The sequence below is a fragment of the Gallus gallus genome, chromosome 10 (genome assembly GCF_016699485.2).
Source record: "Gallus gallus isolate bGalGal1 chromosome 10, bGalGal1.mat.broiler.GRCg7b, whole genome shotgun sequence".
Taxonomy (NCBI): domain Eukaryota; kingdom Metazoa; phylum Chordata; class Aves; order Galliformes; family Phasianidae; genus Gallus; species Gallus gallus.
In genome coordinates, this window is record NC_052541.1 from 952,041 (window position 1) to 979,463 (window position 27,423).

At 49.7% G+C, this 27,423-nt stretch overlaps 1 protein-coding gene across 10 annotated transcripts; it reads left to right on the forward strand.

Annotated features, from left to right (window-relative positions):
* The first annotated feature begins 487 nt into the window (after positions 1-487).
* On the forward strand, positions 488-27,423 carry PCASP3 (paracaspase 3). Of its 10 annotated transcripts, none has more exons than XR_001464405.4 (16): positions 1,239-1,528; positions 1,678-1,766; positions 2,546-2,664; positions 2,971-3,124; positions 3,809-4,029; positions 5,262-5,358; positions 8,603-8,629; positions 9,440-9,643; positions 14,565-14,742; positions 18,100-18,174; positions 18,781-18,908; positions 19,177-19,332; positions 19,450-19,601; positions 23,963-24,088; positions 24,614-24,744; positions 25,491-25,628. XR_001464405.4 is itself a non-coding variant. In XM_046899331.1 (16 exons), exons 3-16 carry the CDS (start codon positions 1,757-1,759, stop codon positions 25,806-25,808), a joined length of 1,965 nt encoding a protein of 654 aa, XP_046755287.1. In that variant the 5' UTR covers positions 1,239-1,303; positions 1,426-1,528; positions 1,678-1,756; the 3' UTR covers positions 25,809-27,423. The 10 variants fall into 10 exon arrangements, 7 of the variants coding, with proteins under 7 accessions (XP_015134579.2, XP_046755287.1, XP_015134578.2 ...); XM_046899331.1 differs by lacking the exon at positions 24,614-24,744 and having other exon boundaries at positions 1,239-1,303; positions 1,426-1,528; positions 25,491-27,423; XM_015279093.4 differs by lacking the exons at positions 1,239-1,528; positions 24,614-24,744 and adding an exon at positions 488-628 and having other exon boundaries at positions 25,491-27,423.

The window sequence follows — 27,423 nt, forward strand, 5'->3', positions numbered from 1 at the left end:
CTAAAAGCACAGCCTGCAAGTGAGCGTAATTCATTTCATTAAGCTGTAGCTCCAGAAGGGCTCAAAGGATCTCTCATCCTGGCATAAAGGACTGTTCACGATAGAAATCCGACAGGCACAAGTGTTCTGCTCCCAGAAGGCCTCTCTGAAATTAACTCCTAAATCAATTGGCTGCCTTATTAATGAATCCGCAGACCCATTTCCGCATCCGGCGAGGAAGATTTCAGGAACCAGGGGAACGATTTCACACTTCTCCTTCATACCAAAAAGGTTAAGTTTGGGCTTTGAATAGAAAATCAAATGACTCGGAGCATGCAGTTAGGGCCTGCTCCAGACCTTATAGTGCTGCCCCAGCAGCTGGGCTGCGTGAGCAGGCTGTTCCCAGCTGTCACCCTTCTGCCATCCCAAAGGGGCTTGTGCAACCTCGGGGCGGGCTGGCCCTGAGCCACTTCCTCTGCAGCTCTTGTGATGCCCGGCCCAGCTGGCAGGGGATTTCTTGTCGGAAGCAGCCTGACAGGTTGTCACCACCTCGGGCTGGGGCTCACCTCACTTCTCCCAGCTAAGGGAAAGGGGACAACACAGCTGGGACTCCACCATGAGCCTTGGAGCTTCTGCCCCACCGACAGAGGTGAGCAGTGAGGCTGTGGGGATGAAGGGAAGGGTGGCTGTGAGAACAGCAGTGTCACGAGGATGGGGAGGAGAGCAAGGGTGGTCGTGGGGATGGGTGGGGGCACCCACAGGGACACTGGTGAGGACTCCTGTAGGGATGAGAATGAGGACAGCCACAGGGATGGGGTGAGGATACCCATGGAGATAGTGGTGAGGATGCTTGCAAGCATGGAGGTGAGGATGGCCTGGGGGATGAGGCAAGGACAGCCATGGAGGCGATGGCGAGAACAGCTGTGGGGATGGAGTGATGACCCTTGAGGGGATGAGGTAGGGATACCCATAGGGATAGTGCTCAGAACAGCTGTGGGGACAGGGGTGAGGATGGCTACGGAGATGTGGGAAGCACAGCGATGCAGACAGAGCCCACCTGTGGAGTCAGGGCTAAGGCTACCAACGGGGCCGCGGTATGGACACCCGCAGGCACAGGGCCGAGGACGCTCCGGGCAGCGGCAGGCGTGGGCAGTCGAGGGCCCCGCGGAGCAGGCCCTGCCCGGCCGCACAGGCGGCCCCGGCCCCGGGCGGAGTCGCGGCGCCGTTTCGCTTTCGGAGCGGGGCGACGGGGCGGGCCCGGCGGCACGGAAGCGCGGCGCTGAGCGCCGGCGGGGCCTTCCCCGGGTGGCGGGGCCGGCGGCAGGTGAGTCCGGGCACTGTCCCCGGGCCCGAGGGGGAGACCTCCGAGCGGCCCCGGGGACAAGCCGGAGGAGCTCGGGGCCCGCGGCCGGGCGAGCCCCGGTGAGCGCCTCCGCCTCTCCGCAGGGCTCGCGGGCTCCCGCGGGGCCGGAGCCCGGCGCTGCCCCCCGAGGACGGCGGCTCCCCGCAGGCGACCATGGCGGCCCGCAGCCGCCTCCGCCGCCGCCAGGTGAGAGCCCCGCACCGCGGCGCGGCCGGGCCAGGGGCGGCCGCCGAGGGAGCGGGGAGAGCGGGCGGCTCGGGCTCCGCCACGCTGCCCGGGGCCTGGGCGGGCCGGGGGCTCCTCGCGATCCCCGTCCGCTGCTTTCTCCTCTGCAGGTACTCGGCGGGGCCAGGAGCCGCCGGCTGAGGGCGGCCGGAGCGAGCGAGGCACGGAGACCGGAGCGCCGGTAGAGCGATGCAGACAGGTGAGCCGGGGCGGGCTCCTTGGTGGTCCCCGTGGTGCTCGTCCGGCTCTCGCTGCTCGGCCGTTCTCGGTGAGCCGTGCAGCAGGACGAGCCTGGCACACCGGCAGCGGTGATGCTCGGAAGGAGCAAGAGATGACGCGACCCGATCGGGGATGTATGTGCTCATCCCAGTGTGCTTGGCGCTGGTGAGGCTGTATCTCCAGTGCTGCGTTCAGTGTTGTGCCCCTCACTGCCAGAAAGACATCGAGGCCCGGTAGAGTGTCTGGAGAAGGGCAACGAAGCTGTGAGGGGTCTGGGGCACAAGTGTTGTGGGGAGCAGCTCAGGGGGTTGGGATGGGTCAGTCTGGAGAGGAGGAGGCTCAGGGGAGACCTTAGCACTCTCTATAACTACCTGAGAAGGGGTTGTGGTGAGGTGGAGGTTGGCCTCTGCTCCCAAGTGAGAGGATGAGAGGCAATGGCCTTAGGTTGCACCAGGGGAGGTTCAGGTTGGATATTAGGAAAAATTTATTCTCTGACAGAGCGGTGGTACATTGGAACAGGCCGCCCAGGGAGGTAGGTGGTGGAGTCACCATCCCCGGAGGTGTTCAGGAACCATGGAGATGTAGTACTTAGGGACAGGGTCAGTGGGAGATATTGCTGGTAGGTGGATGGTTGGACTAGATGATCTTCGAGGTTCTTTCCAACCTTAATGATTTTATGATTCTCTGATCCATTCAGTGCCACTCAAGTGGTATCCATCTCCTTGCTTGTGTTGCAAACCCACACCTGTTTCCCAACAGCTATTGTGATCACCGAGCAGCCGGTCTCTGTCTCCGTTCCTGTTGGGTACTCCTTCACTCTTCACTGCAGAGCTGAGGCCCACACCTCACTGCAGTACCAGTGGTTTTGTCAGTGCCAGGTAATGTTGTGAGCAGGGGTGACTTTCCTCACTGCATTGGGCCAGCGCCATGCCCTGCAGTGAGGGGAGCTGGCTCTCTGTGAGCAATGCAGTGGGCAGCGGGAGGCTGGAAAAGAATAGAGGAAATGTGGTACTACAGATGTGCTTGCCAAGGGTTTCCACTGGTTTGTTCTCCCCATATCATTGTGAGGAGGTGACACAACCAGGGATTCCAGCTTTTCCTGCCTTTAAAGGGGCTTGCTAGTGTCTTCTGCTACCAGCAGTGATGGGGGGACTTGCTGCCCACTGCCTGTGTTTTCCCTGTAGTCTGTCTGCCGCCAGATTCCCGGAGCCACCAAGCAAGAATTGCCCATCACTGCACAGAAGACCAAACTCTACACTTGCAGAATTAACGACCTCTACAGAAATGTGATCTTCTCTGACTGGGTGAAGGTGGAGGTTCATCCATGTGTTGCCAGAGGTACAAACATGTCTTCTAGCTCTGCTCTGTTCTCTGCTTTGCACAGACATTGTTGGTTATCACACCAGTGGTCCTTTGTGGTTTCTGGGGCATTGTGTCCCAATCATTATATGGGAGAATTGCTCCAGTGATATGGGTCTAAGCAAAACCACTGTGTCTGTGCTCCAGGTATTTCAGGTTCCTGTCGTGATACTGGTAACCCCAGCTGTATTTACCTTCTCGCCCTGCTGACCACTTACCGTGGATTTACCAGAGGGAGGTTATACTGGGTGTTTGCTGCTAGGTGTTTGCATAGGGCAGAGGGACTGGATGAGGCAGTCTGGCTATTTCAAAGCTGGGCAAAGTGACTTAGGGTGTGCCTGACCTCAGCATGTTGGCTGAACCCTTAGCAGGAAGGAGTGAGCATGGACAAGGAGTCAAGGCATGTTTGGGACTGGGAAGCAAGAGGCAGTGCTTTGTTGTGTCATATACTGTCATGGGTCTTGCTCTCAAGGATTCCCTGCTCCTGGGGCAGAAAGGTGCATTGGTGACACTGTGAGCACAGACTTCCTGTGGAATGGCATCTCCCGGTGTGGGTGGAAAAAGTTGACTTCTCTGTCAAAGCACACAGACTGCACAGAAAAAAAGAAATGTTGTTTTCTGTCCTCACAGAGGGAGTACTAATTCCTTGCCTCTGCTTCACAGGACTACTCCCTCAGCTCTGGCAAGGAGAACCAATCATCATCCTCAACCCCACTGAGCAGAAGGTGGAAGTCGGAAAACCACTACAGCTGCAGTGTGCTGCCATTGGGGTCCCAGCCCCCAGCTACCAGTGGTACCGAAATGGGAACCTGCTGGAACACCAGAAGAAAAAAAAACTCTGGGTAACATTACCTCGGGATGGTTCAGAAACTTTGGCTACTGAGGTGGGTGATGGGAGAAGCCCAGTAGGATGGTGTGCGTGGGAGAGCTTCAGAAGCCTTGGAGAGACTGCTGAAAATTTTATGCTGTTGTTGTCCTCAATATGAGGATGACGCAGTCCTTCAGTCTAGCTCTTATCTGCGTGCAGAGGCTCAGGAATGCTTTGATTTGTGTGATCAGGTGAATGCCAGTGAAAAGCTGTCTCTCCTTGTCTGTCCTCCCCCTCCCTTCAGCCCTGGAGAAACAGCCTTGCACTCAGCCAGTGCACTCAGCACTTCCCTGCACTGCACAGATCCCTCCTGTTGCTTTGATAGCCCTGACTGAAGGACTAGGGTTGGAGAGGGAATATGTTTTATGGGCTTCTTTAAAAGCTGTGGATGTTTCTCTAGGAAATAAGAGATTCACAGATGTGCCGGCGTTAAGGGCTCTCAGCAGGCCTCTCATACCTTCTTGTAATGGCACAAGAAGAGCTATTGTATGCATGTACAAGGTGTTGTGGGCATGGAGTGATGAAGCTGCAGGAATGGTTTGTTCCTGCAGGAAAGCTAGAAGGAAAAGCAGTTATTCCTAGCAGGAGAGAGTCAGGGAGTCGGCAAAAGGTCTGATTTTATGGTGGTTCACTGGCTGAGTGTAAGTCAGCACTGTCTTCTTGTTTCAAGAAAGGCAGGTTTCTTCCTGGGATGTCACCTGAAGGGCAATAAAGGCAAGAGAGCCAAGCTCTTCTCAAATGGTGTTATGAGGGACAATGGTCTCAAACAGCACTTTTCCCAGGGAAGCTCAGCCTGATGACTAGGAAAAGATTCTTCCTTTGGGGGTGGATGGCGCAGCAGTGGAGTATGTACCCAGAGCAGTGAGATCTCTGTCATCAGAGATTTTCAAAACCTGTCTTGACAAAGCTGCAGCTGACTTGTCATAGTTGTGGCTTTAGTTCCTCTCTGAGTAGGAGGCTGGGCTGGAGAACCACAGAAGTCTTTGCCTCCTTCAGGAGGGTTGGATACAGATGGGAAACATACTACATGATAGTAATCTAGAAGATGTCACCCAGGAGGAAAATAGGGAACCTTCTGGTGTTGGCCACGTGCTGTCCTGCATGTGTGGCTCCCAGGGGCAGAGTATGGCTGTGACACAGTTTCAGGGCTGCTGGATAAAGAAAGGAGAGCATTTGGGCAGAGTACTTTCGCTCTTTAGAAGAGAACTGTCACCATAAATAATGTAATTTAACTTTTGATCTGTCTAGATCACCCACACCAAAGTCAGCGACTCTGGCACGTACCTCTGCTGTGCCTCCAACAGCCATGGAGAGCACTGGACCAACGCAGTGGACATTCACATAGGTGAGCAGAGCTAAACCATGTCTGCTTTGCAGGAAATCATCTTCTAGCATGAAAAGGAATTAGACAATTTTAGAGAACTTGCATGTAAATACCAGGCTGGTAAGTGAAGTGCTGAGATGTTATCCTAGGACTCACTTTGTGCAGGGGACAGTGGGCTCAAGGTTGTGGGATTAGGAGAGCTAGAATGCATAGCCCTCCCCAGCTTGAACAGACTTAGTAACAAGAAAAAAAGAAAGCGACTGGTTTTGAAGACCGCTTCTGCGGGGAGCCAAATGTGAGAGTGGAGCGGTGCTCTCAGAGTTGCAGGAGTGTCCTGGCAGGCCTGCAGCAGCTGTCATGGGAATAGCCTGCAGAGCACAAATTCACACCCTGGATATACTGGATGATGTCAGCAGAGCTGCACGTGCACCCCTGAGCTGGGGACACAGACATCAGTCAGCACTGTGATAAATGTGATTCCTTGATAACAGGGTTCAGAATTAGTGAGGGAAGTGGCATCTGCAAAAGAAAAAAAAAAACAGCAGTCAGCCCACCAGACTGTAGTGCAGCTTGGAATGCTGCTGGGTCCTGCAGTCAGTAGGAAACCTGCCACATTAGGCTGTGCTCAGATGCTCACTGCAGCTTTTCTTGTCCTGCCAAGGTACTGATTTAATAGGTTCCCTAACGAAGTGTAGCAGGGTCCTTCATTAAAGTGAATTTACAGCCTCGCTGAGTTGAAGTGATATGCTCAGATGCATTGTGCTGGAAAGGATGGTGTTTATTTTGGGAAGGTTCAGGTCCATCGGGCTGGCAGCCCAGGGCTGATACTGTGTGTGCTGTGCAACCTGATGGATCTTGGGGAGATGGATCCCAAGAGCCTTGGGCATGCTCTGCCTCCAATGTGACAGCTACTTTGGCTGTGTGCCTTTGTGGTGCTGTGAGACGAGAATAGCTTTGTGGGCTCTTTACTCCACCTAGAGAATTTTCTGTGTCATAAACTTTTCATCTAGCGTTTTTCACTGGCATTAAAATCTCTCCGGGGTGCAAATTGGTCCTGTATAATCTGAGAGCCTTGTGTACTCTTCTTGCCTCTTTGCAACTTGCAAAGCAGTGCCCAGGGGTAACAGACAGCATGAACAGACTGGGTTGGTTTCCAAATGTTATGGCTGGATAGGTTTAAAATGATACAAGCAGCTCTGTCAGAGACAGAAAAAAGACAAAGAGGTTTGTTCTGGTGGCTTTCCAGGCATTCCTGGAGCACCTAGACTGTCACAAACCCATGGGGCCAAATGGGATCCACCCGAGGGTGCTGAGGGAGCAGTTGGAAGTGCTCACCAAGTCGTTCTTCATCATACATCAGCAGTCCTGGTCAGTGGGGAGGCCCCAGGAGACAGGAGACTGCCTATGAGACACCCATCTACAAGGAGGGTTGGAAGGAGGATCCGGGGAGCTCCAGTCCTGTCAGCCTGACCTCGGTATGGGGAAGGTCATGGAGCAGATCATCTTGAGCGTGATTCTCAGCATGTGCGGGACTGAATGCAAGTGTGATAACCCAGGTTGGGAGGAAGTGTTGATGTGCGTGAGGGCAGGATGGCCCTCCAGAGGGATCTGGACAGGCTGCATCGAGGGGCTGAGGCCAATGGGATGAAGTTTAACAAGACCACGTAGCAGGTCCTGCACTTTGGTCACGACAAGCCCGTGCATCGCTACAGGCTTGGGGCAGAGTGGCTGGCAAGCTGTGCAGAGGAAAAGGATCTGGGGGTGTTAGTCAAGAGCCATGTGAACATGAGCCAGCAGAGTGCCCAGGTAGGCAAGAAGGCAAATAGCATCTTGGCTTGTATCATAAATAGTGCAGCCAGCAGGAACAGGGAGGTGATTGTCCCTCTGTACTCGGCACCGGTAAGGCTGCATCTCCAGTGCTGAGTTCATATTTGGGCACCTCACTGCCAGAAAGACATCGATGTCCTGAAGCGCGTCCAGTGAAGGGCAATGGAGCAGTGAGGTGTCTGGAGCGTAAGTGTTACGGGGAGCAGCTCAGGGAGCTGGGGTGGGTCAGTCTGGAGAGGAGGAGGCTCAGGGGAGACTTTATCACTCCCTACAACACCTTGAGAGGAGGTTGTGGCAAGGTGGGGATCAGCCTCTTTTCCTGGGTAACAGTGATAGGATGAGAGGTAATGGCCTTAAATTACACCAGGGAAAGCTCACGTTGGATATTAGGAAAAATTTATTCTCTGAACATGTTGCCCAGGGAGGTGGTGGTGTCACCATCCCTGGAGGTGTTCAGGAACTGTGGAGATGTGGCACTGAGGGACTTGGTTTAGTGGCCATAGTGGTGAAGGGTCCACATCTAGACTAGGTGATTTTAGAGGTCTTTTCCAAAATTAAAGAATCTATGATTCTTTAATTTGCAGTACAGTCATTACTGTGTATTCAGATGCTAAAGGTCTTCTAGACCTGTAAGATTTGTGCAATTAAAATATGCCCTTACTTTTTTTTTTTCATTTAAAGCCTGAAGAGTTTCAGGCTTTTCACTGAGCTGGATTGGTTCCTATAATAGGAAAATCTGGACCTGTCATGGTAATGATGATTTTCAGAGGCTTCATGCTGGGAACACTCAGGGGTGGGATTCCTGCATGGATGCCCTGCTGCTCTTCAGCAGGGCAGCTGATGGAGTTCACAGATGTGAACTCCATGTTTGGGGTGGCCTTCCTGGTCTGGAACGGCTGAAATTCAGGAGAAGGCAAACTAGGGTGTTGAAGGTGCTGGGACCTTCCACCTTATCACCACCAAGAGCAAACAGTCGGCTTCCTTCCTGCTCGTAGGGAGTAGCTTTCTATTTTGAAGCTTATGTTGACTGTGTTTCTTCGTGGAGTCATTCTGTTTCCCCTGCCTGCCCTTTCTCCCAGCTCTGCTTCTCAGCCTCTTGCACATAGTCACTCTTCTCTCCTGCGTGCCCTGGCCTTCATCCACAACCACTTGCTGTTCCCCTTTGCTGTCAATGTGGGATTTCAGATAAATCCCAAAGGCCCATGCAGATCAGCTCCTCGAATGAGCAGACTGTAGGCTTAAAAAGGAAGTGGCAAAAAACTTGCTTGAGGAGCAACCTGTTTTACTTCTGCAATTGCAGAAGGGATGCAGATGCATCATGTCATCCAGCTTTGCATTGCCGGGGGCCATGGGAACAGGTTCCAGACCTGCCATGGGAGCTGGCACTGGGATGCTGCATGCTGGGCACTGACTTATCATTCCCCTCTTTCTTTTCCAGGTACCTGCTGCTCTGAGAAGTTTTTTGGTGAGTATTGTCTTCTGTTCTTGAGAAATTATTCCCTTAATCAAAAGTCAAGGTCTAGAATGGATGGGAGGGGAGGGCATTGATGCATTTTTCCTGCCCAGGACATTTCAAGCTTTTATGGCCATGCTGCCATAGGCTCCACTGGCTCTTTGCTTTCTGGATCAGAACTGGAAGGCACAGGATGAGTCTTGTCCCCTGTCAAGACCTCATCTGTCTCATGCAATGGAGTAAGATTATTCCTAATGAGTAACCCTACCTCAGCCTCCATGCCTGCCAAATGACAATGAAGTCTGCTTTGCACAACACCTTTTCCTTCTTTGAAATACCTCCTTGGACCAGAGCAAAGCTCCTTGCTCGCACAGCTGCTGAAACCCACGAGTCTGATTTTCCCACAGGGTAGCTGGGGGTTAAAATGAAAGCAAGAGGTGGAGTTTCCTTCCTTCAGCCTCTTGGGGAAAGGTACTTCTGAAGCTAGCTCAGAGCTTTCCCCTCCCTGGCATCACCAGTATGCAAGACAGACATGACAAGACCTGTGCCAGAAATCCTCAGTAGCGCTGATCCTCCTCTGCTCCTGGAGTTTTGCTTCCCAAGTGGAAACTTTTCAGGTCTTTCTTTCAAAATGATGCCCTGTGTATTTTATTCAAGTGTTGAAAAAGCTGAGGGCTTTCTGGGGGGTGCTCCGGGCTCATGGCAGGTCTAATCTTCCTTCCTAAAAGTGAGAAAGGATTTCCCCTGTTCTCATGCCAACCAAAGGAAGTTAGACCTTGCCACCTGCTGAGCGCTTACAACTTTGTCACTTGTTTTTGTTAGCTACAGGCAAGCTAGCACTTTTAGTGGGCAACAACCATTACCAGCATCATCCAAACCTGATGGCTCCTGTCACGGATGTGTTTGAGCTGAGTCTTCTTCTGAAGCAGCTGGGCTTCCAAGTTGTCTCTCTCCTGGACCTGAACAAGGCTGAGATGGTGGCAGCGGTCAGTCGGTTCCTACAGCTCCTGGAGAAAGGAGTCTATGGTAAGGCAGCAGTTTATGTACAGGTGGCAGCAGTCAGAGAAAGGGAGGAGCAGAGATTTGGCAATTTCCCTAACAGCTATTGTATTAAAATAACAATAATAAATAAATTAGGGGCTCTGCTAACCCACTTTTCTTTATGTGGGTTAGGGTATCCCTGCAGCACAGTCTGCAGTGGTGTCAGGCTTGGCAGAAATCCTAGGTAAACACCATTCAATTTGGGCCAGGTTACATGCAGGCAAAATAGGCTTTTCTCCATCATGTGGCTAACCTCTGACTCGATTAGCATGGTTTTGTTCTGAGGTTTTGGAAAGCCAGTGCTTCTGATGGTGAATGGGAGAGGGTGTTTAAATTTTTCCTTAGATGACAAAATCTAGGTGGTTGGTTGTGGATTGGTTGGTTGTGGATCCCTTGGCAACCTGGTCTAGTAAATGGGGAGGTTGATGGCCCTGCCTGGCAGGGGGATTGGAGATTCATTATCCTTGAGGTCCCTTCCAACCCAGGCCATTCTGTGATTCTGTGATTACACCATGCACTCCTTTGTTGGGACAGGAGCTCCTTTAGTTGTCTGATTGGCTACAGCTGACCAGGATTTGCTTATTTCTCATTCCTGATATTTGAGCCCCTGACAGGCTTTTTGCAGAAGCACATATCCCCAGCTGCAGACAGGTGGCTTTTGGGGTTTAGCTTCGATGGGAAGTGTTCCGTAAACACAAAACCAAAGAGTGGATCTTGTGGGTCTTAAAGCAGGTGTTCAGATTTTCATGATGAAAGTAGCTTCTTTGGGGTTTCTGGGATTCTTTCAGCATGATGGATACCCCAAAAACACCTGGCAGATGTTTGTTGGGTTTGTTTTTTTTTTTTTTTTTTTTTTTTTTTTTATGCTTTGAAACCTCAACATGAGGCACAGCCTGCTTTGAGCAGTGCTTATCTTCACCACCCTCTCAGCTGAGTGGCTTACCAAGGGACTGAAGCAGCAAAAGTCAACACAGGGCCAATTTCAGTGCTTGCTGTGAGGTTACTAGTTGTGCAATGGATAGGGATGAAGTGAAACACTGCAAAGCACCCTCATTCCCGGAGGCACTGACTCACCCAGGAAGGCTGAGTTGGCAGGGAAAGGCAGCAGGCAGTGGTTGATGCTCCAGCCCTGTGTCATCTGACAGCAGTGTATTCCTGTGACTTCACCTGCCGATTCCTCTTCTGGTTGCTCCCTGAAATCCCCTTGCACCTCAGATTTTGTCTCCTCTCCTGGGCCAGAGTATTCCCTGGGGAGCTGCTGTGCTCTTTCCATGTCTGTGTAAGGCACTGCCACTCTTGCCTTGTATGTGTAGTACCTGAAGACCAGATGGTGGGTTTGTTTTTTTTTTTTCCCCTGTGGTAATTCCCCTGCTTTCATAAGCAGTGGAGAGGAAAAAGATTGGGAAACGGCAAACCTTTCATGCTGTCATGCCTTATTTAAACTTCCAGTACTTTTCTGCTTTTGTGGCCATTGATCCTTCCTGGCAAAATTGATTTTGTGCACTGGCAAGGAAAACATAAACAGCTGAGCTACTGAACCTTGATAAGCCTCAAGTGTTTGCTTGGCATAGCCTGCCTCAAATAGTGGTTTTCTTTACAGCTTTCTAAGCTGAGCAGTCTGTTATTTGGAGGCAGTGAACCTTGGCATGGGCCAGTCCCAGCACTGTGATCAAGTGGAAGATGTTTGCTGTAATTGGGTGGCATCCAGACTTAGAGTGGTGTGTTGGGTTTGTCTGCCTGCTGATTGCCCCACGTCTTCTGAATGATGCTGCCTCGCACTGTGATGCATCTTCTAGCATTTTTTCACCTGTTTTCTTTGTATGAGATCAAAAGAACCAGGTGAAGTGCAAATTCTTGAAATTAACTTGTCTTTTTAATAGAAATACATGTTTAGAGGAAGCCAACAACTCCCACTAAACACTGTATATCCCATTCGTTCAAGGCAGTAGCTCCAGGATAAACACCTAAAGCTGACTGAGAGATTCAGTTTTGACATAACTCACACAGATGGTGGTGAGACAGCAGCTTGTTGCCTCATGTCTTATGGCCTTTGCTGATGAAGAGAGTTGGACTTTATTGTCTCTTTCTTTGCCTAATTGTCCTTCCAGCAGCTGTAGGCTGTTATTAGACCCCCCCCTTCACCTCCACATCACCATCCCATCCTATCTCTGCCCCTTCTTCTTCCAGGCCCTGGAGCCCAACAACTCAGTAGCTTCTACTGGCCTTTTCTTGCTTCTTGAACTGAAGTTCCTAAAACTGGACATAGGACCTAAGTGGGGTCTCCTTAGGGTCAATGGCAGTGCTGACAACTTCCCTTGCTTTGCCAGTCCTGTGTCTCCTAAGGTAGCTCTCTTCCCACATGCTGGCTCATCTTTAGCAGGGTGGCTGCTGTGTTTCCTCTTCCTTACCTCTAGCGTTACTGTTCAACCAGTACTCAGCCCCGGCCAAAATGTTGCCTGGTGTTACCTGTCCCAGTGCAGGACTTCATGCTTTTTGTTATTCAGCCTCATCACAGGTTTCTCAAGCCCAGAGCAAAAAAAGGTTTCATTTCAGGCAGAACAGTATTGCATGCCTGGATATTTGAGGTGATCCAAGGGCTTCTGTGATTCACTGCAGTGGCTCATCTGACCGCTTTTCCTCCAGCTCTCCTCTTACAAAAGGCGTAATGCATTTTGAAGGCCTCAAATATTCCATGAACAATCTAACTATACAGCCCTCAGACTAACAAGAAATCTCCCCAGCTGTTATTTCAAGCATCCTAAAAAGTCCCAAGTAAAAAATAATGTCAGAAATGCAACAAAAGCAAAAACTTACAAGTGAAATACTAGAAATATGCCGTCATGTGTTAATTAAGCTGCGTGTTGACATTTCCTGTATTATAAGCAGTGCCTGGAGCTTCCCCTTTTTAATTTGGTACTCGGAAGCTTGTCTCTGATCAGCAGTTTTTGACTCACAAGATGTGGGCAGAGTGTTGAAATGTAACTCGGAAAGAAAAACTAAAACGCCTTTTCCCCTCTGGGCAAAATGTAGACATTCCTGTTCAGGAAGAGCGATTCAGTCCAGAAGAGATTTGCAGCAGAGTTGTTCAGCTCATGTGAAGTTCCTGTCTTTCTGTTTGAACTCCAGTCACTGTGGCTTAAATAGCACAGGGAGCATTCAAAGGTGCAAAATGAGGCCCACAAAGTTAGGAGATTTGATAATTTAATGATTCTCTGTGGGTTTTTCTGTAATATTTCAGTTCTTTCCAAGTGATGTTGTTAGGTATAGGATGTTATCACTTCCATTTTAAGTACAGAAATGGGGTCAGAGAGATAAAAGCCAGAAGTGCTTGACTACTTTAGGGTCCAAACCTGAAAGACCTGTATCTGATTTTTCCACAATTCTTCCTATTTTATACTCTCTTATATTCTCAGAGGAGGCTTTTGTGGCTTTGATTTGCTAGTTATGAAAGTTTAAAACTTCTTCAAATCTGAGCCCTCTATTTCTGGCTGTTGATCCCTAAGAAGAGGAACCCAAACCTCGTGGGCGCCTGTGAAAACAGCAATTTGAGTAACTTTCCATTGTCCCCTGAGAACAGAAACACAAGATGACTTTAGGCCTCATTTACTATGAGGTCATGGTTTCATTCCATGGGATGAGGTCATGCTTTCAGTTCTTCAGCTTCTGTCCCATTCACTGCATCCCTTCCAGCAGCAGAGATCAAAGTGAGTTTCTTGCAAACTACAGGTGCAGGAAGAGTGGAAGAAAATAAAGGAGAGATTATTCAATGAAGCATGGGCTTTGGCAGTGAATCTGACTTAAGAATTTATTCTACTTTTCCCTAATACCCACTTGTTCTCATTTCTGACCTCTCATTCTTCTCTGTATGTCAGTTGCGGTAGTGCAACTGCTTGCATCACCTCACAGAGCTGTTTTTAACAGATTTCAGTTCCCCAAGTTGTCTTTCAGCAGCATCCCTCAAGCAGTTCTATCAGTGCTGGGAAGCCTACGCACAGCTTCCTTTTGAGAAGCTACAGCCCACCTAGGGATCCTTGTGCAGAAGGAAAGCCCTTCACTGAACACATGTATAGGGGTTGGAGAAGCACCAGCTTTGGTCATGCCATGCTCATCCATGCTGGCTTTCCAGCATGGGTGTTCCCACGTTGCTATGAAGGTAGAAACCAATATTACTTTTTTTGTGCTCCTAAACAAAACTGACATTGGATGTTGGACTTGCCACCGACACGTGGATGAGTCTGTCTTTTCTCCCACCGTATGGGGCTGATATCTGTTTTGAGATTTTGAAGCACATGGTCCACATGTTCTGGACATCTCTCATCTCTCTCTGTTTTTCTCAGTCCCATTTTTCACTGTCTCATAGATGTATAAATACTAGCAGACCTTTGAAAACCAAAGAACATTTCCCACCATCTGAGCCTCTGTGAGTCTGTCCTGAACTAGGTAGCTGAGAAGCTTATTCTTTAAAAGGTTGTTAAAGTATTGTTGGTCAGGATGAAATGCTTTGTCTGTTGTCACATTCTTGTGAAGAGATCATCTTAGCCAAACATTTGTTCAAAGGTGGTATTCAGCCTGGCAGATGCCAAGCCTGGATGTGGTTGCACAAATGATTACAGGTTAGCAAACCTATAAACCTGGTGACTTCGGTGTCTTTTAAAGAGCTGCTGGAAACCACAAGTACAAGAGAGCCTCTCGGGGCTGCTGCCTGCTCCACTGAAGGGCATGGATTTGAAAAAAAGTCAAATCTTTGAGGTCAAGGTAGCTCAAGTTGTCTGCCTGGAAGTTCTCCTAGTGTAAGTGTCCCAAGCCAGTATCCCTACAGGGCAGGAAGTGGGAAATGGCTGTGCAGAGCTGGGTACAGAACTGCATGCTTGCATCGTGACTCATCCTCTCCTCTCCATGTTCCCAGCTATATTCTACTATGCCGGGCACGGGTATGAACATTTGGGGAGGAACTACATGGTCCCTGTTGATGCTCCACAACTGTATGCTCCTGAGAACTGCATCAGCGTGCAGAGGATCCTTCAGAAGATGCAGCAGCAGCAGACGGCCCTGAACCTGATCCTGCTGGACACCTGCAGGAAATGGTAGGGTGCTCTTCCCCCTTCCTCACTGGGATGGACAGAGCGTGGCATTTCAAGGAGTTGGGGAAACAGCTGCCAGCTTTATCCTTCCTTCAGCAATGGGTTCCTGCACAACTATGTGAGATGTTCTTACGGATTTTCAAGGGTATATCCTCTGTTGCACTGCCAAGGTCTCCGTGAAAGGTTATCTGTCTGTGTCATGAAATCAACAAGGCTGTCAGGTTTTGCAGGATCTCCTGGGAAGCCCAGTCGGTCACGTGTTAGATGCAGCTTTGTAATCATCAGATCCTGCCTGAGATGTGCTGGAGAAAAGGGAAATGAAAAAGCCTGCCAAATGCAGGCTATCTGAGCAGGTCTCCTGGAGTGACTCGTTTCTTTCTGTTGTCTGTGTTTTTGTTATCATCTCAGTGAGAAGAGTGCAACATGAGAGGAAAAATATTTCAAGCCATGCTACTTGGTTTTACTTCCCTAAAGGCTTCTGAAATCACATTGTGAAGTGGGGCCAAGGCTGCTGCTGAGGGCAGGGATCAGCTTTTCCCCTCTCACTGTGGAAAGCCCATCATCCTCCCAGATTTCTATCCTGCAAGCTTGTGAACTGCAGAAAATTACTAGTTGCCCATTTTCAGCAGAGGTAGTTAGGCTTAACCAGTAGAAGTTGTCATCATTTCATTTATTTGGGGTTCCTGAGATGAATTTACAGGACAGGAAGGATCTGTAGGCTGAAGGAAGAAAATTCTCCCTCTTCTTTCTGTGGTTCTGCACTGAGCAATGGAAGGACAACTTTTGATACCACTGCCCTAAAAGAGCTGCCAGGCCCTGCAAAGACTCTTTGGCATCTTTTAGCTGCAGAAGTGGGAACACTAGCTTTGTATAGCTTACAAGCTATGCTAAGTTGCACTGAGACTTACCCTGCCTTCTGTAGCTCTGAACTGTCAACAGTGATGGAGCCTGCTGTCCTTTGATACCTTTGATACTTGCCCCAAATGCCTCACAGCAAAGCATCGCTGAGCTCCATCTGCAGCTTGCTGCTGCTGCATGGAGGAGAGAGCTTTGGTTCCCTGTCCCAAGGCTGCTGAGAGGACTTGCTGGGCAGAGCTGCTGAATCATCAGCACAGCTCCTGCCAGATATGGTGGCAGAGGTTAGCCCAGGAACTTGTCCAGATGTCAAATGTTGTGCTTGAAAATAGCAGTATGTGATGGGGAGGCATCTTTGCTACGTGGAAGCTGCCCTGGGAATTCTAACATGAACAGTGACAATCTATGAAATAGGTTTGAGCCGATACCTCCTTCCTTGGTGTTGCTGGCCTTTTATGTGCTCAGTGAATTTTACTTCGCTTTGGGAGCAGGATGTGATGTGAGAACTGCTCTGATGTTATGCGGCTGTTTTTCTCTCTTCCTCCCCCAGTCTCACACTTCTTCCCTCCACTTTCCCACAGCAAGCACAGCACTTTGTGCAGTAGGTGTTATCACTGGGCACACAGGGGATAGCTGTGGAAGCTCTCCACTTGGGCTTGTTTTTCTCAAGAAGTCACTGCTTCAGCTCAGCAAAGCGTTTGGATTTCATAGTTCTGTGTGTTCACAACACCCGGTAAAACAGGGCTCCTGGGGCCTCCTTTCCCAACACCCCTTTTGTTAAATTGCTGTTGTGAATTGCAGATGGCTGTTGCCTTTCCATGACTTGCCCAGCCGTTCATGGACCAGGAGGAGCAGTGTGTGTGCTAAGGGGGATTTCACACCAAGTATCTCTTCACCCCATTATGTTGGCATCAGAAATACCAAGGAGATGAGAAAGGCCTGGCTCCTTTGCCAAGTGGTAGCAGATGTTCAGCTTCAGCACAGGAGGAACCAGGGACACGGAGCCTGCGTGTAACCTAGTACATTCATGTGCTGATTTTGGGTGGATGCGATTGCCTCTTCCAGGAATTCCCTGATTTATGAGGACTTCTGGCTGTGCTGCTTAGGGCAGGAAAAGGACACCATCTTCTGTCTGGGATGCAGATGAGAACTGAACTGCAGGAATGCAGTCTGAATGCAGTATGAATGAACCTTTACTGGAGCTCTGCCGTGCTCTCTGATATCAGACATATCCCTGCATTTGGTCATGGTCTTTAAACACCCTGCTGAACTTTGTCTTCTTCTAGGGCAGGGGACTGTGGCCAGTATTTCCACTGCATGCACTAGATGGCTTTACTGGTGCCATCACAAAAGGTTTGCACAAAAGATCCAGCCTCAGGTCACTGTCTCCAGCATGCAGACAACAGTACCTCAGCTTATTTGGGGATCTGATCTCTCATTTCTCCTTGGACCTCAAATTCCAGATTTCTGCATTCATTTAGGAACATCTAAGGGGCAGATAAATCTCTGTTCAGTGTTCATACTTGGATGCATGTCTCCTTTCCAAGATTTTCTCTTCTCATGATCTTTAGAAAACTTACAGAAGCCAGATTAATGCTGCCATTAAACATCTTCTCCAGACTGTAGCACCAGTAGTAGGTAACTTTATGGGTGCTGGCAATGCAGTAGTCCCTCCTGCTCTTCGTAGTGTGCCAACTTCAGCCCCAGCAAGCTATTCTAGAATTGAATAACAGCGAGTAACACGACCTCTGTGCTCTTTTCTGTTTGCGATCAGGAACATACCCATATTACTGGTGTAGGTCTCCTACCTCAGAGGCAACCAGTCCCCATGTTCTCCAGTCTGTCTGGAGTCAGATTTGCTCCTAGGCAAGGCTTGCCATGAGTGTTACCATGACATTTTGCTTTAGTGAAAACCAGGACTATCACTCCGGGTATACCTGACCTTGGAAATAACAGGTCTGTGCTCACTGAGCTAGATCTAGACTGGGGTGTCAGAACCAATATTGAGCTCTGAGGTGTAATTGCATATACTGATCCCATCTGGCCATGTATCAGCTTTGATTTCCTGGGGCACAAGGTATGTGCATGGGCTAAAAAAGAGCTGTGGGGCGCCCCAGAGCTTTGGGACAGGCAGTCAAGCTGTAGCCACACGCTGTGCTTCTGTGCACACCTCAGAGTCCCCTTGAATTTGTGAAAAATTAGCATCAGGAGGGGGGAGGCAAGGTTGCACCCACAACTCTAGGTTCATATGCCGCGTAGAGAGCAGATCACCGGCGCAGATCAGAGGCGGCCCTAACTGCTCATTTCCCCCTGGTTTTGTATTCTTGGGACTCCTAGCTTTAGTCTGTTGCTGTCCTACTAACATGAGTGCTTATTTTTTATATGAAGGCTGTTCTTATTGCCATCCGCAGGAGGTGAATTTCATGGAGCACACTGGCTCTGCCTTCCAGGCATGCTCTGATAGATGCTCTCAATACTGACTGGTACCTTCATCTCCTCTTACAGGTACAATCCAGAGTGTGCCCTCTCCCAGGTACAGCCGCTGGAGCCCTGGGGCAACACTGTTTATGGCTATGCCACGTAAGTATATTTTGCTGTGCCCACACCATGACACAGGAAAAAATACTGACTATTTGCATACCTTCATGCTTGGAGACTTTAGAGGCTTGAGAATGCCTTTCTCATGTTTCCTCTATCTCTCACCCTTTTATCTCTAGTATTTCCCATTCAGACACTTCTTTTCTTCCTCCTAACATCGCCAGTGGCAGCTGTTCATCAGTTATAAGTTATTTGTGAAGGTGACATCAGCTCCTGTCATCTCCTTTCCCAGGCCTGAACCTAATTCCCAAAGTATGTGTGCCACAAGCATGACATACAAAACCTCCTGAGATGAGGATGAGCATTGCTTACTGCTCTAGCTCTAGTTCTATAGGCTGTTCAGCTTCTTTCACCCACTGAGGCTGACAAAAGAGACAATGCTCTCCTCCTCTGACCCCTTTCTCTACTTTTTTCCCATCCTATTCCCTTCCCACCTTCTCCTGAGCTAACATCAAGCACTTTGCACCATTGCTTGAGAGGCTAATTCACACTCAGCTGGCACAGCCTGAATGGAGTCAGCAAGCCCTGACTCACCCCCAGGACTTCCTCCTGTCTCAGAAAGGTAAAGACAAGTCATTCCCCTTGCAGGAGCGAAGACGCAGAAGCCTATGAGTTGCAGAATGGGGAGTTCAGCTCTGGGATCTTCATGAAATATTTGAAGAAACATATTTTGCAGGAGAAGAAAGTTACACACATGCTGGAGGATGTATTAGAAGGTAAAGGAGTGGTTTGTACCTGAGCTAGAAATGTATTTCCCTAGCAGGGGTGGGAAGAGATATCAGCAGAAACCAAGTCCCAGCAAGGGATAGAGGGAAGATCAGCACCCCCGTTCTCCCTCCCCAGAAATGAAGTTGCAGGCTGTACCCCATGCAAGGTTTTAGTAACCTGGCAGCATGGACCAGTATGTTGATTTAGGGCCTGAAAGGCAGGATGGTAAATAAGGAACCTGAAGTGACACTTGTGCCACTAAAATGTCTCCTCCAGACCTTGGCCGGGATCCCGTGGTCACTGGGAAGCAGGTGATGGAGATCAAGCACACTCTGAAGGAAGCCCGTTCCCTGACGGACCCCATCTGCCCCACGGGAGCAGCCACAGAGCGCTGGGGATGCAGCCGTGGTGAGCAGTGCGGGGAGCTGCCAGGCAAGGCAGGATGGAGCAGGGGGACCCCATGCCCCTCACAGGCACCGCTCTGCATGGAGGTGGCAGCGGGATTTCCACAGGAGCCGGGCGCTCACCCCACTCTGCTTTCCCTTGCAGAGCCCCCAAGCGAAACAGTGACGTTCCCCTGTGGGGTGCAGGCAGAGCTTCGCTTCCACCGGCTTTTCTCCAACGTGCTGTCTGTCTGCGCCAAACTGCAGGACCTCCCAGCCCACCTCACTGATGCCCAGCTCATGCTCCGCCAGCCCACTGTGAGTCCTTTGTGGGGGGATGCTGGGCCCGTTCCCCTTGATTCCCTCTGCAGCAGCAAAGGGAGGGGGATTATAGTGAGCCTGAGGAGTCCCGGCGACCAGAAGGGTTGAACCTGCAAAAGGATCCCCTCCACTCTTAATGCTGTCACTGCCTTTCTGCAAGTGCTCTGTGCCTTTTAAATGCTCCCTCCATGTCTCAGTGGCCTGCCTTGCTCATAATGCATTGTGAAAAGGATTTAGTGCCAGTTTCAGTGCCTTTAACCAGTTATTCCTCAGGCTGCTTTCTGGCCTGCCTGATTGAATTATTGCATTTAATCTGATTGAGATGAAAAGCCTGCCCGTTTCCTGTGTTTGGAAGCAGATTTGGCTTTTCGAATGATGCTGTTTTAACCCACTGTGCTAAAATAACTCCATGCAACAATACATCCTCGTGCACTTGTTCCATGTTGAGCCGTACCGGCTTCCGTGAATCTTTCCTATAATAGCTCTGGTGGCCTCCACACTATCCCTAAGGATTTAATCCTCTTTGCTGCTCCTTTTTGCTAACAGTCTTCCTCATTTTCTGCAGTCCCTTTGCTGAAGGATAGCATGACTGTGACTGGATCTTTCTGCCCTTGTTGCTCACGGAGGAATGCTGCCCTCAGATACTGTATTGTCACTGGTGTGGAGCAGTGCCTCCAGCGGAGATCAGGAACCTGATCCTACCTGCCACCAAGCCAAAGCATCATTTCTCCTTGTGAGCTCCCTTAACATGCATGAAAATTGTGTGCATGTGTGTGCACATCCACTCCACAGCAGCGCTTGTGGAGAAGGGGGGACCCGTATGCTTGCTTCTGCATCCAGGGCCGGCACAGGAAAAACTCGGGGCAGACCAGAAAGGGACCCAGGAGAGCAGGTGGGATCGATCCCCTGTCCTTGTCCTTTTCCACGGCAGTGATAGCCCACACTGACCTCCAGTGGTGTGTGCTGACATGGCAGCACATTCTGGCGCTGGGTTGCAATTGGTCTGCCCCACTAGACACCCACAGCAAGGCTACCCTACCCATCTTTGGGACCAACCCAGAGATGCACGGGTGTTTGTAGGAGGGCACCTGGCTTCTGTATGTTTTAAGCCTTGTGGAATGAGCCCAGGGATACATTTGGTTAAGGAAATGGCAGTTTTTACACTTGCCATGTTCCACCTACAAAAGTGGAGATCCTGGGCTTGCAGTAAGGCTTGTCAGAGATAATCACAATGGTCTTTTCTAGCATTGATCCATTTTCTTTAATTTTGTAGTGCTGGCATTCTCTCCCATCCCTCATCTTGCATTTTCATTTGACAGATAATGTCCTCAGAGAGAAAGACTATTTTAGGATATAAGTTGAAACGAATTATGCAGACAGCTAAGACATCCCCATTTTTTAATCCGTACTGTTTGAATGTCTACTTTCTGTGTTGGATCTCCATATTTTGAAGTTAAGTCACTTGCTCCGGAGCTGTTTGACCTAATGGCCTCCCCAGTCACATTCCTCCCATTTTTGTAGAATCATAAAATTACTGAGTTTGGAAAAGACCTCTAAGATCATCTAGTCCAACTATCTACTCCATCCCCACCGTGGCCACTAAACCATGTACCACAGTGCCACATATCCATAGTTCTTGAACACCTCCAAGGAGAATGACTCCAGCACATCCCTGTACAGATACATGTGGGTAACAAGCTGCTGTCAGCAAAGGAGCTTTGAATCACACATGTCAAGACTTTAATTGATTCCTTGAGATGAGGTCGGTCCTTGCCCAGATAACTGTCTTGAAGGTCACTGATCTCAAGAGCTGGGGGTTTTTGTTTGTTTTTGTTTTTTGTTTGTTTGTTTGTGAGTGTCAGCCCTGGAGATGAGAGGTCCAGGAGAGCTGGTGGGTTTTCAAGTATCCCCCTCTTGGCTCAGGGATCTCAGTGAGCAGGAAAGCAGGCAAAGACAGAGGAAGGCCTGCATGAGTGTGCTGGGAGCTCCTAATTGATCTCAGACATACACAAGTCTGTGGGACCTGACAGGATGCACCCTCAAGTGCTGAAGGAGCCAGCAGATGTCACTGCGAGGCTGCTTTCTATCATAGTGGCCAGGGCAGGTACCTGAACTTGGGCAAGAGAGACCTGAGAGTATCCAACAAAGGGCTGTGGAGGTGCTGAAAGGCTTGGAGCATCTCTGCTACAAGGGGAGGCTGAGCGAGCTGGGACTTCAGACTGGAGAAGGGGAGGCTCAGGGGGATCTCATCCACGTCCATAAACACCTGTAAAGTGGCACAGCAGTGCAGGGTGCTGAAAGACAAGATTGGATTTTAGAAAGATGCAATCTGATGACGAGGTTGTTAATTAGCAGATGCAAGGTCCTGCACATGGGCAGGAGCAAGCAGTAGTTATGCTGTGCATAGCAGAGGAAACAACTGGGTCACCGTGGTCAGTCCACAACCACTGGTGCAACCAAAGCAGGGCAGAAAACTCTGCTGAGGTTACAGACAAGACCTCCCAGATTTGTGTGAGCTGTCCTCAGTGTTGCTGAGGCTGAAGCACTGAGTTTGGGACCATTTGCTCCCCATGTCTATGCCAGAGAGAAGCAGCACATCTGTTTGGGATATTCAGCTTTTGGGACTGGCTTGGTAACATTCAGGGACAGGTTAACCCAACCCAGATTCCTGATACTGCCTGGCTTTCCATGCGCCATGTTCTATCTTGTAATGGAGTATTGCTATATTCGTGCTAGTCACACCCATAATATGTTGAATTTTTCTTGGGATGAAAATAGGGTATCATAGTCCAATTGCAAACCAGTAGACAGACACTTAGGAGAAGAGTGTAGTGTGCTAGAACAAATCTGAGCATCCTGCCCTGCTAGCTGGAACCAATCTGTGATGTTAATCTCTGAAGGTTCACAGTGGTGGGAAATGCAATTGCAAAAGGAGGCACTTAGAAGTCATCTGATCCACTGCACATCAGTGCCTGCAAGGAGGAAAAAGGGGACACAGCCCAACCCCAGTTTCAATGGGTACTTTCCTAATGCTACTGAAAGCACAAGCACTACCTTTAACTCAAAGAGCTGGTGATTTTCCTGTTGCAGGCGCTGGCAGGGTGGACTGCATGCTCACCCTGTCCTCACCTAAGTGCATACTGCAGCAGTATCAGGCAAGATGGAGCTGGCTGGGTGCTGCAGGAGCACTCTGCTCCCTTTTGCAGGCGTCCTGCTGAAGCTCTGCATCAGTGGTGTCCAGGCTGACTTCCTTTGTGCTTCTGTTTTGTCCGCAGGTTTAGTTTAACCCAGCTGCTGGGCTCAGCATAGCAGCATCCATGTTTGGAATCTGGAGTAGACACCTGATGCAATGAGCCAAGCAGGAGAGGGCAGTGTTTGTTTGCAGAAAGTGCTCTGCATTGCAGTCTGTCTCCCATTTCAGTTCAGGCTGGCCAAAGGCTCCCTGTGCAGGACAGCTGCTCCACCCCCACATGAGTTGTGTCCACCCTTTGTTGGCAAATCCACCTCCCTTTTTGCCAGTTCCTGGTCTATCCTAAATGCTTTCCAGTGTTTCTTTCCAGTAACAAGTTGTCAGGCGTGGAGATGGAATTTGACTTTGCTTTATACAGAGATAAATACTTTTCTTCAGCCTGCCTCCAATGGACCTGCTGGATCAGCAGCAGTGGGACAACAGACTTTTTCTCCCATTCTGCCAGCCTTGCAGGCAAAGGTGACTCTGATGCCTGCAAGTCCCAGCCAGCGTTTAGGATCCAGCATTTTAGCTTCCACTCTCAGTATTCTTCTGGCCAGAAGCAAATTGCTTTGGCCTTCTGCACTCAGCAGTTCAGGGAAGATTCCTGGAGACGAATGTTACTGGTGAGGATCTTAGAGATTGAGAGCTGTACTCAAGCTGAAGAAGTTTGAGTAATTAGGCAGGAAATGACAGTTCTGTAAATGGCAGGGGCTAGCTCATTACCCAGTGCAACTCAGATCTCCCTCCATCTATGCCCTTGGGAAGCTCCTTGCTCCCTCCTCTACAGGCCTCTTACACTACAGGTCATTGTGGTCACTACTGGCTTTTGCTGCAATCTACACCACTGGAAATCCCATAACACAGATTTCCTGCCCTCAGAGGGTGTTCAGCTAGGTTTTGTCACTGATCTACTTGAGATAAGTGTGTAAAATCTGTATTCCTGCTGCTTGCATTCTGTAGTACCTCAGTTAGAGTACACCGCATTGCCACCAGACCAAGTGTGAAGAGCACAGGCCAGCCCCAGGCACTGCTGTGTAGAGAAGCAGCATGTTTGATGGGTAGTTGTGCCTCCATGCCCAGGAAAATGCTGAGATTTCCTCACATTTCATTTATTTTCTTGACCTAGGAAGTGGATGATGTGGCCAGTCTGGAAGAGAGCCACCCAGACCAAATGGATTCTTTGCTCACCTCTGTTTACAAGCAGGAGGAGCTGGACTGCATCTTCCAACTCTGTGGACTACAGAAAATTCAGGTAGATTAGAAGTACAAGTACAGTTTCCTGCAGCCTCACTGAAGCAGTACTCCCCACTGCTGCTGGCTGTACCCCTCTGACCATGCAACTCTTGGCTCCATGCAGAAGATGCCCAGCATCTGGGGTATCAGCATCACGCCCAGATCAATGTTAGCAGAGCTTGTTGGTGGGCACAGAAGGTTGCTTTTCTCTTGCCTCACTCTGTATTTCCACCCCCTGGCCAGAGGGGCTGTTCCTTGCCTGTGGGAGCCTCACAGAGGTCAGAGTAGCCCAAATGTTGTGGATGAGAGATGTCTCACTAAGCACTGTGCTTGCTTGAGAGATGGACTCAAACTCGAGCAGCAGGAGGTATTATTTCCTGCTGTCAGAGTGGGACTACTGAGCCTGAGCCAGGCTGCCTCCATGGCACTCTTCAAAAGACTATTTAAAGACCACATGAGAGGCAGTATTTCTAGTCCCCTGGCTTGGCTCTTCCAGCAGATCCTTTCTCTGCAAATAACAGCATGCACCTTGTTTCTCCCTTAGTTTTTTCTCCTCTAGCACCCAGCCAGTGGGTCTTGTCAGATGCTTATCTGCTGGGCTCCACACAAAGCTCACCCTGAACATTGCTCTCGAGCTGCCGTGTGGATTTGTCTACAGTGAGCAGCATTAGCCAGGTAGGATACATGCCTCAGCATACGACAGCTCTTTCAGCACTTGATTGTTTCTGGAGCTGTTTCCTTGAACCCTTCCCAAGCTTTTAAATGCGGATATGAGAGCTGGACCCTCTTGCCTGCCAGGCTTGTAGGAAAAATCTCCTTTGTGCTGCATGAACCATCTCCCTGCTTAGTACAGCCAGGCATCCTGGGCACAGCCCCATGCTTGGGCTTCCTGTTCATGGAGGTGGCTGCCACGAGCCTGTTATTTTCTGAATCCTTCACCATATATTATAGACTGCAAATGGATCGTTACAGAGTGCTGCTGTTTGAAACTGTCATTTTTTTTTTACTGTGACATGTGTGCATTAAGTGGTTCACATCCCTGCCCTTGCATGCCTTCCTCTTGTGTGAGCAGTGCTGTGCTTTGGCGAGGATGGACACGATGACCAGGATGGATGATATGGCATTCCCTCTGCCCCAAGGTCTTGGTGCTCTCAGTGACCTAGTCAGTGAGGTCTCCAGTGAGGTGGCCTGGTCTCAGGACAAGTCCTGAAATCCAGAAACTGTGACGCAGGCCTGTAGATGCCGTGAACGTACATAGCAGCTTACTTCCTGAGGCTGCAGCACTGCCCTGGCATACCACAGCATGGGGCTGTGAGCCTTCAGAACTGTGGCTGAGCCCATCGGGTGTTCTGATGGAGCAAAAAGCTCTGGTTTAGCTCTTCTGCCCAATTCACTTTGGGTCCTTTGTTCTTCCCTTCTAGATGGATGTGGTCCTGCAGTTGGATTTGCATTACACCCAGCTGAGCACAAAGCAGAGGACTTGTGAAAGCCTGCAGAAAATCCTCCCAAAATTGCTGCTGGGGCAGTTTTTCACCCAAAGGAACTACACCCGGCCCAACTATGACAGCTCTCCAGCCCGGGCAGACCCTGGGGGGGCCCTGAGCACAGGCACTGGCCGCAGCTTGCCCAGCAGTAGCCCCTCCAAGTCTAGGAGTGAGCCGGAGGAGAATGATGAGCGCAGCATGAGTGAGCTCTGCTCGGCCCTGCTGCGGGCTGGCCCGGGGCAGGAGCACCCCTGACTCCATGAGCTGGCATGCACAGCCTTCAGATGTTAACGCAGCAGAACTGAGCTGCTTTCCAGCCTCAGCGATCACCCTGTCCAAATGTAATTTCTGCACACATCACCAAGGCATCGTTGTCATGTCTGGCAGAGGACCTGGCCTCTCGACAAGTCATAATATTGGCAGGCAGCACCCAGCAGTGCTTATAGTCAAGGGCAGAGGCTGATATTTTCTGCAAATCAGGGTTTGCTAAGCAAGTGCCTGAAAGCAGGATTTGTGGCATTAACTGTGTTCAGAAACCCACAAACACTACAGTCCTGCGCTACGGCAAAGGCACCATCTCAAAACCCACAACTGCTGACGGTTACCGCTTGTGCAAGGGACACAAGGAGTGACCAAGGGACCCAAATCAGACTGGGTCAATGTGTAAGCTTTCCCCTGGGGTTGCACTAGAGCTTTCCCTCCTTGCAAGTCCTGCCTGTGTCAAAGCAGGTTTTAAATTATGTGTTTATGTATTTCTACTGGATGTATTTATACTCAGGGCAAGAAAATTGCTTGCTCAGAAAAGCAAGCGTGCCCCTTCTAGTCTGTTACACAGGGGCATAACATGAAGTTAGATCCTGTGTCATCTTGAGTTCCTCTGACACAGAATCCCCTACGTGTACGGGATGGAAAAGACCAGGATGGAGGAGGGAAAACCTCAAAAAAAAAATCATTATTAGTGCAACTGTTTTTTCCAAAGTGCCTGCCTCGGTGTACATTCACTGCAGGCAACTCCAAGGACTACCTTCTGTAGAGAACCAGCCTTCTGGGGAGAGCTGTGGGTGAGGAGGGCCAGCCTGAGCAGCTGCAGTCTCCTCCCTGCCTGCCTCTCTAATCGTTGTTCAGTAATGGTTTTGGCAGAGCTCTGCAGGAGAGGGCAATCCAACAGTGCAGAGGAGGCCAGTGACCCTACTGAGATGTGGAATCTCCATTCTCCATCTTGGAGGTCAAAGACTCCTTGAGAAGTCAAGGTTGATGGGATGGGAAAAGTTCCTGAGCAATAAAAGAGGGATGGAGTGGATGTTTTGTAAGTTTTGGGTCTTCTACAGTGTCCACAGTGGGGGCTGTCTTTTGCAGCATGGAAAAATATAAAATGCTCCTTCCAGATAAACCATCCTACAAATGCTGGAAGCCAGACCAAAGAGAACAGAGGAGGCTTTTATTCTCACAGTGAGTAGAGCCAAGAGAAAGAAGAGAGGCCCCATCTGGCTGAAGTTGAAAAAGTCTCCTAGGAAAAAATGTAAAGCTCCAAGAAATAATAATAATAATAATAATAATAATAATAATACAGGATGTAGTTTAAATAAGATGGACTGACAGAGAAACCAAACATGAAAATAATAAACTAATTGAAGGGAGAACCAAAGATTAAGTCAACACCATCAGAAACTTAAGACAGGTCAGTGAGAATTGCTGTGCAGGCATTCAAGAGGAGTACGGTACTCAAAGGGAAGGATTATACACACCCTTCTGTACCACTGGGGCAAAACATGTCCCTGGCTCTTACAGCAAGTGTCATCTCCTGTAATTAGTAATCTAATGCATAGCAAGACTTTATTTTTCTAAATAAAACACTACTGGTGTTTTTGGA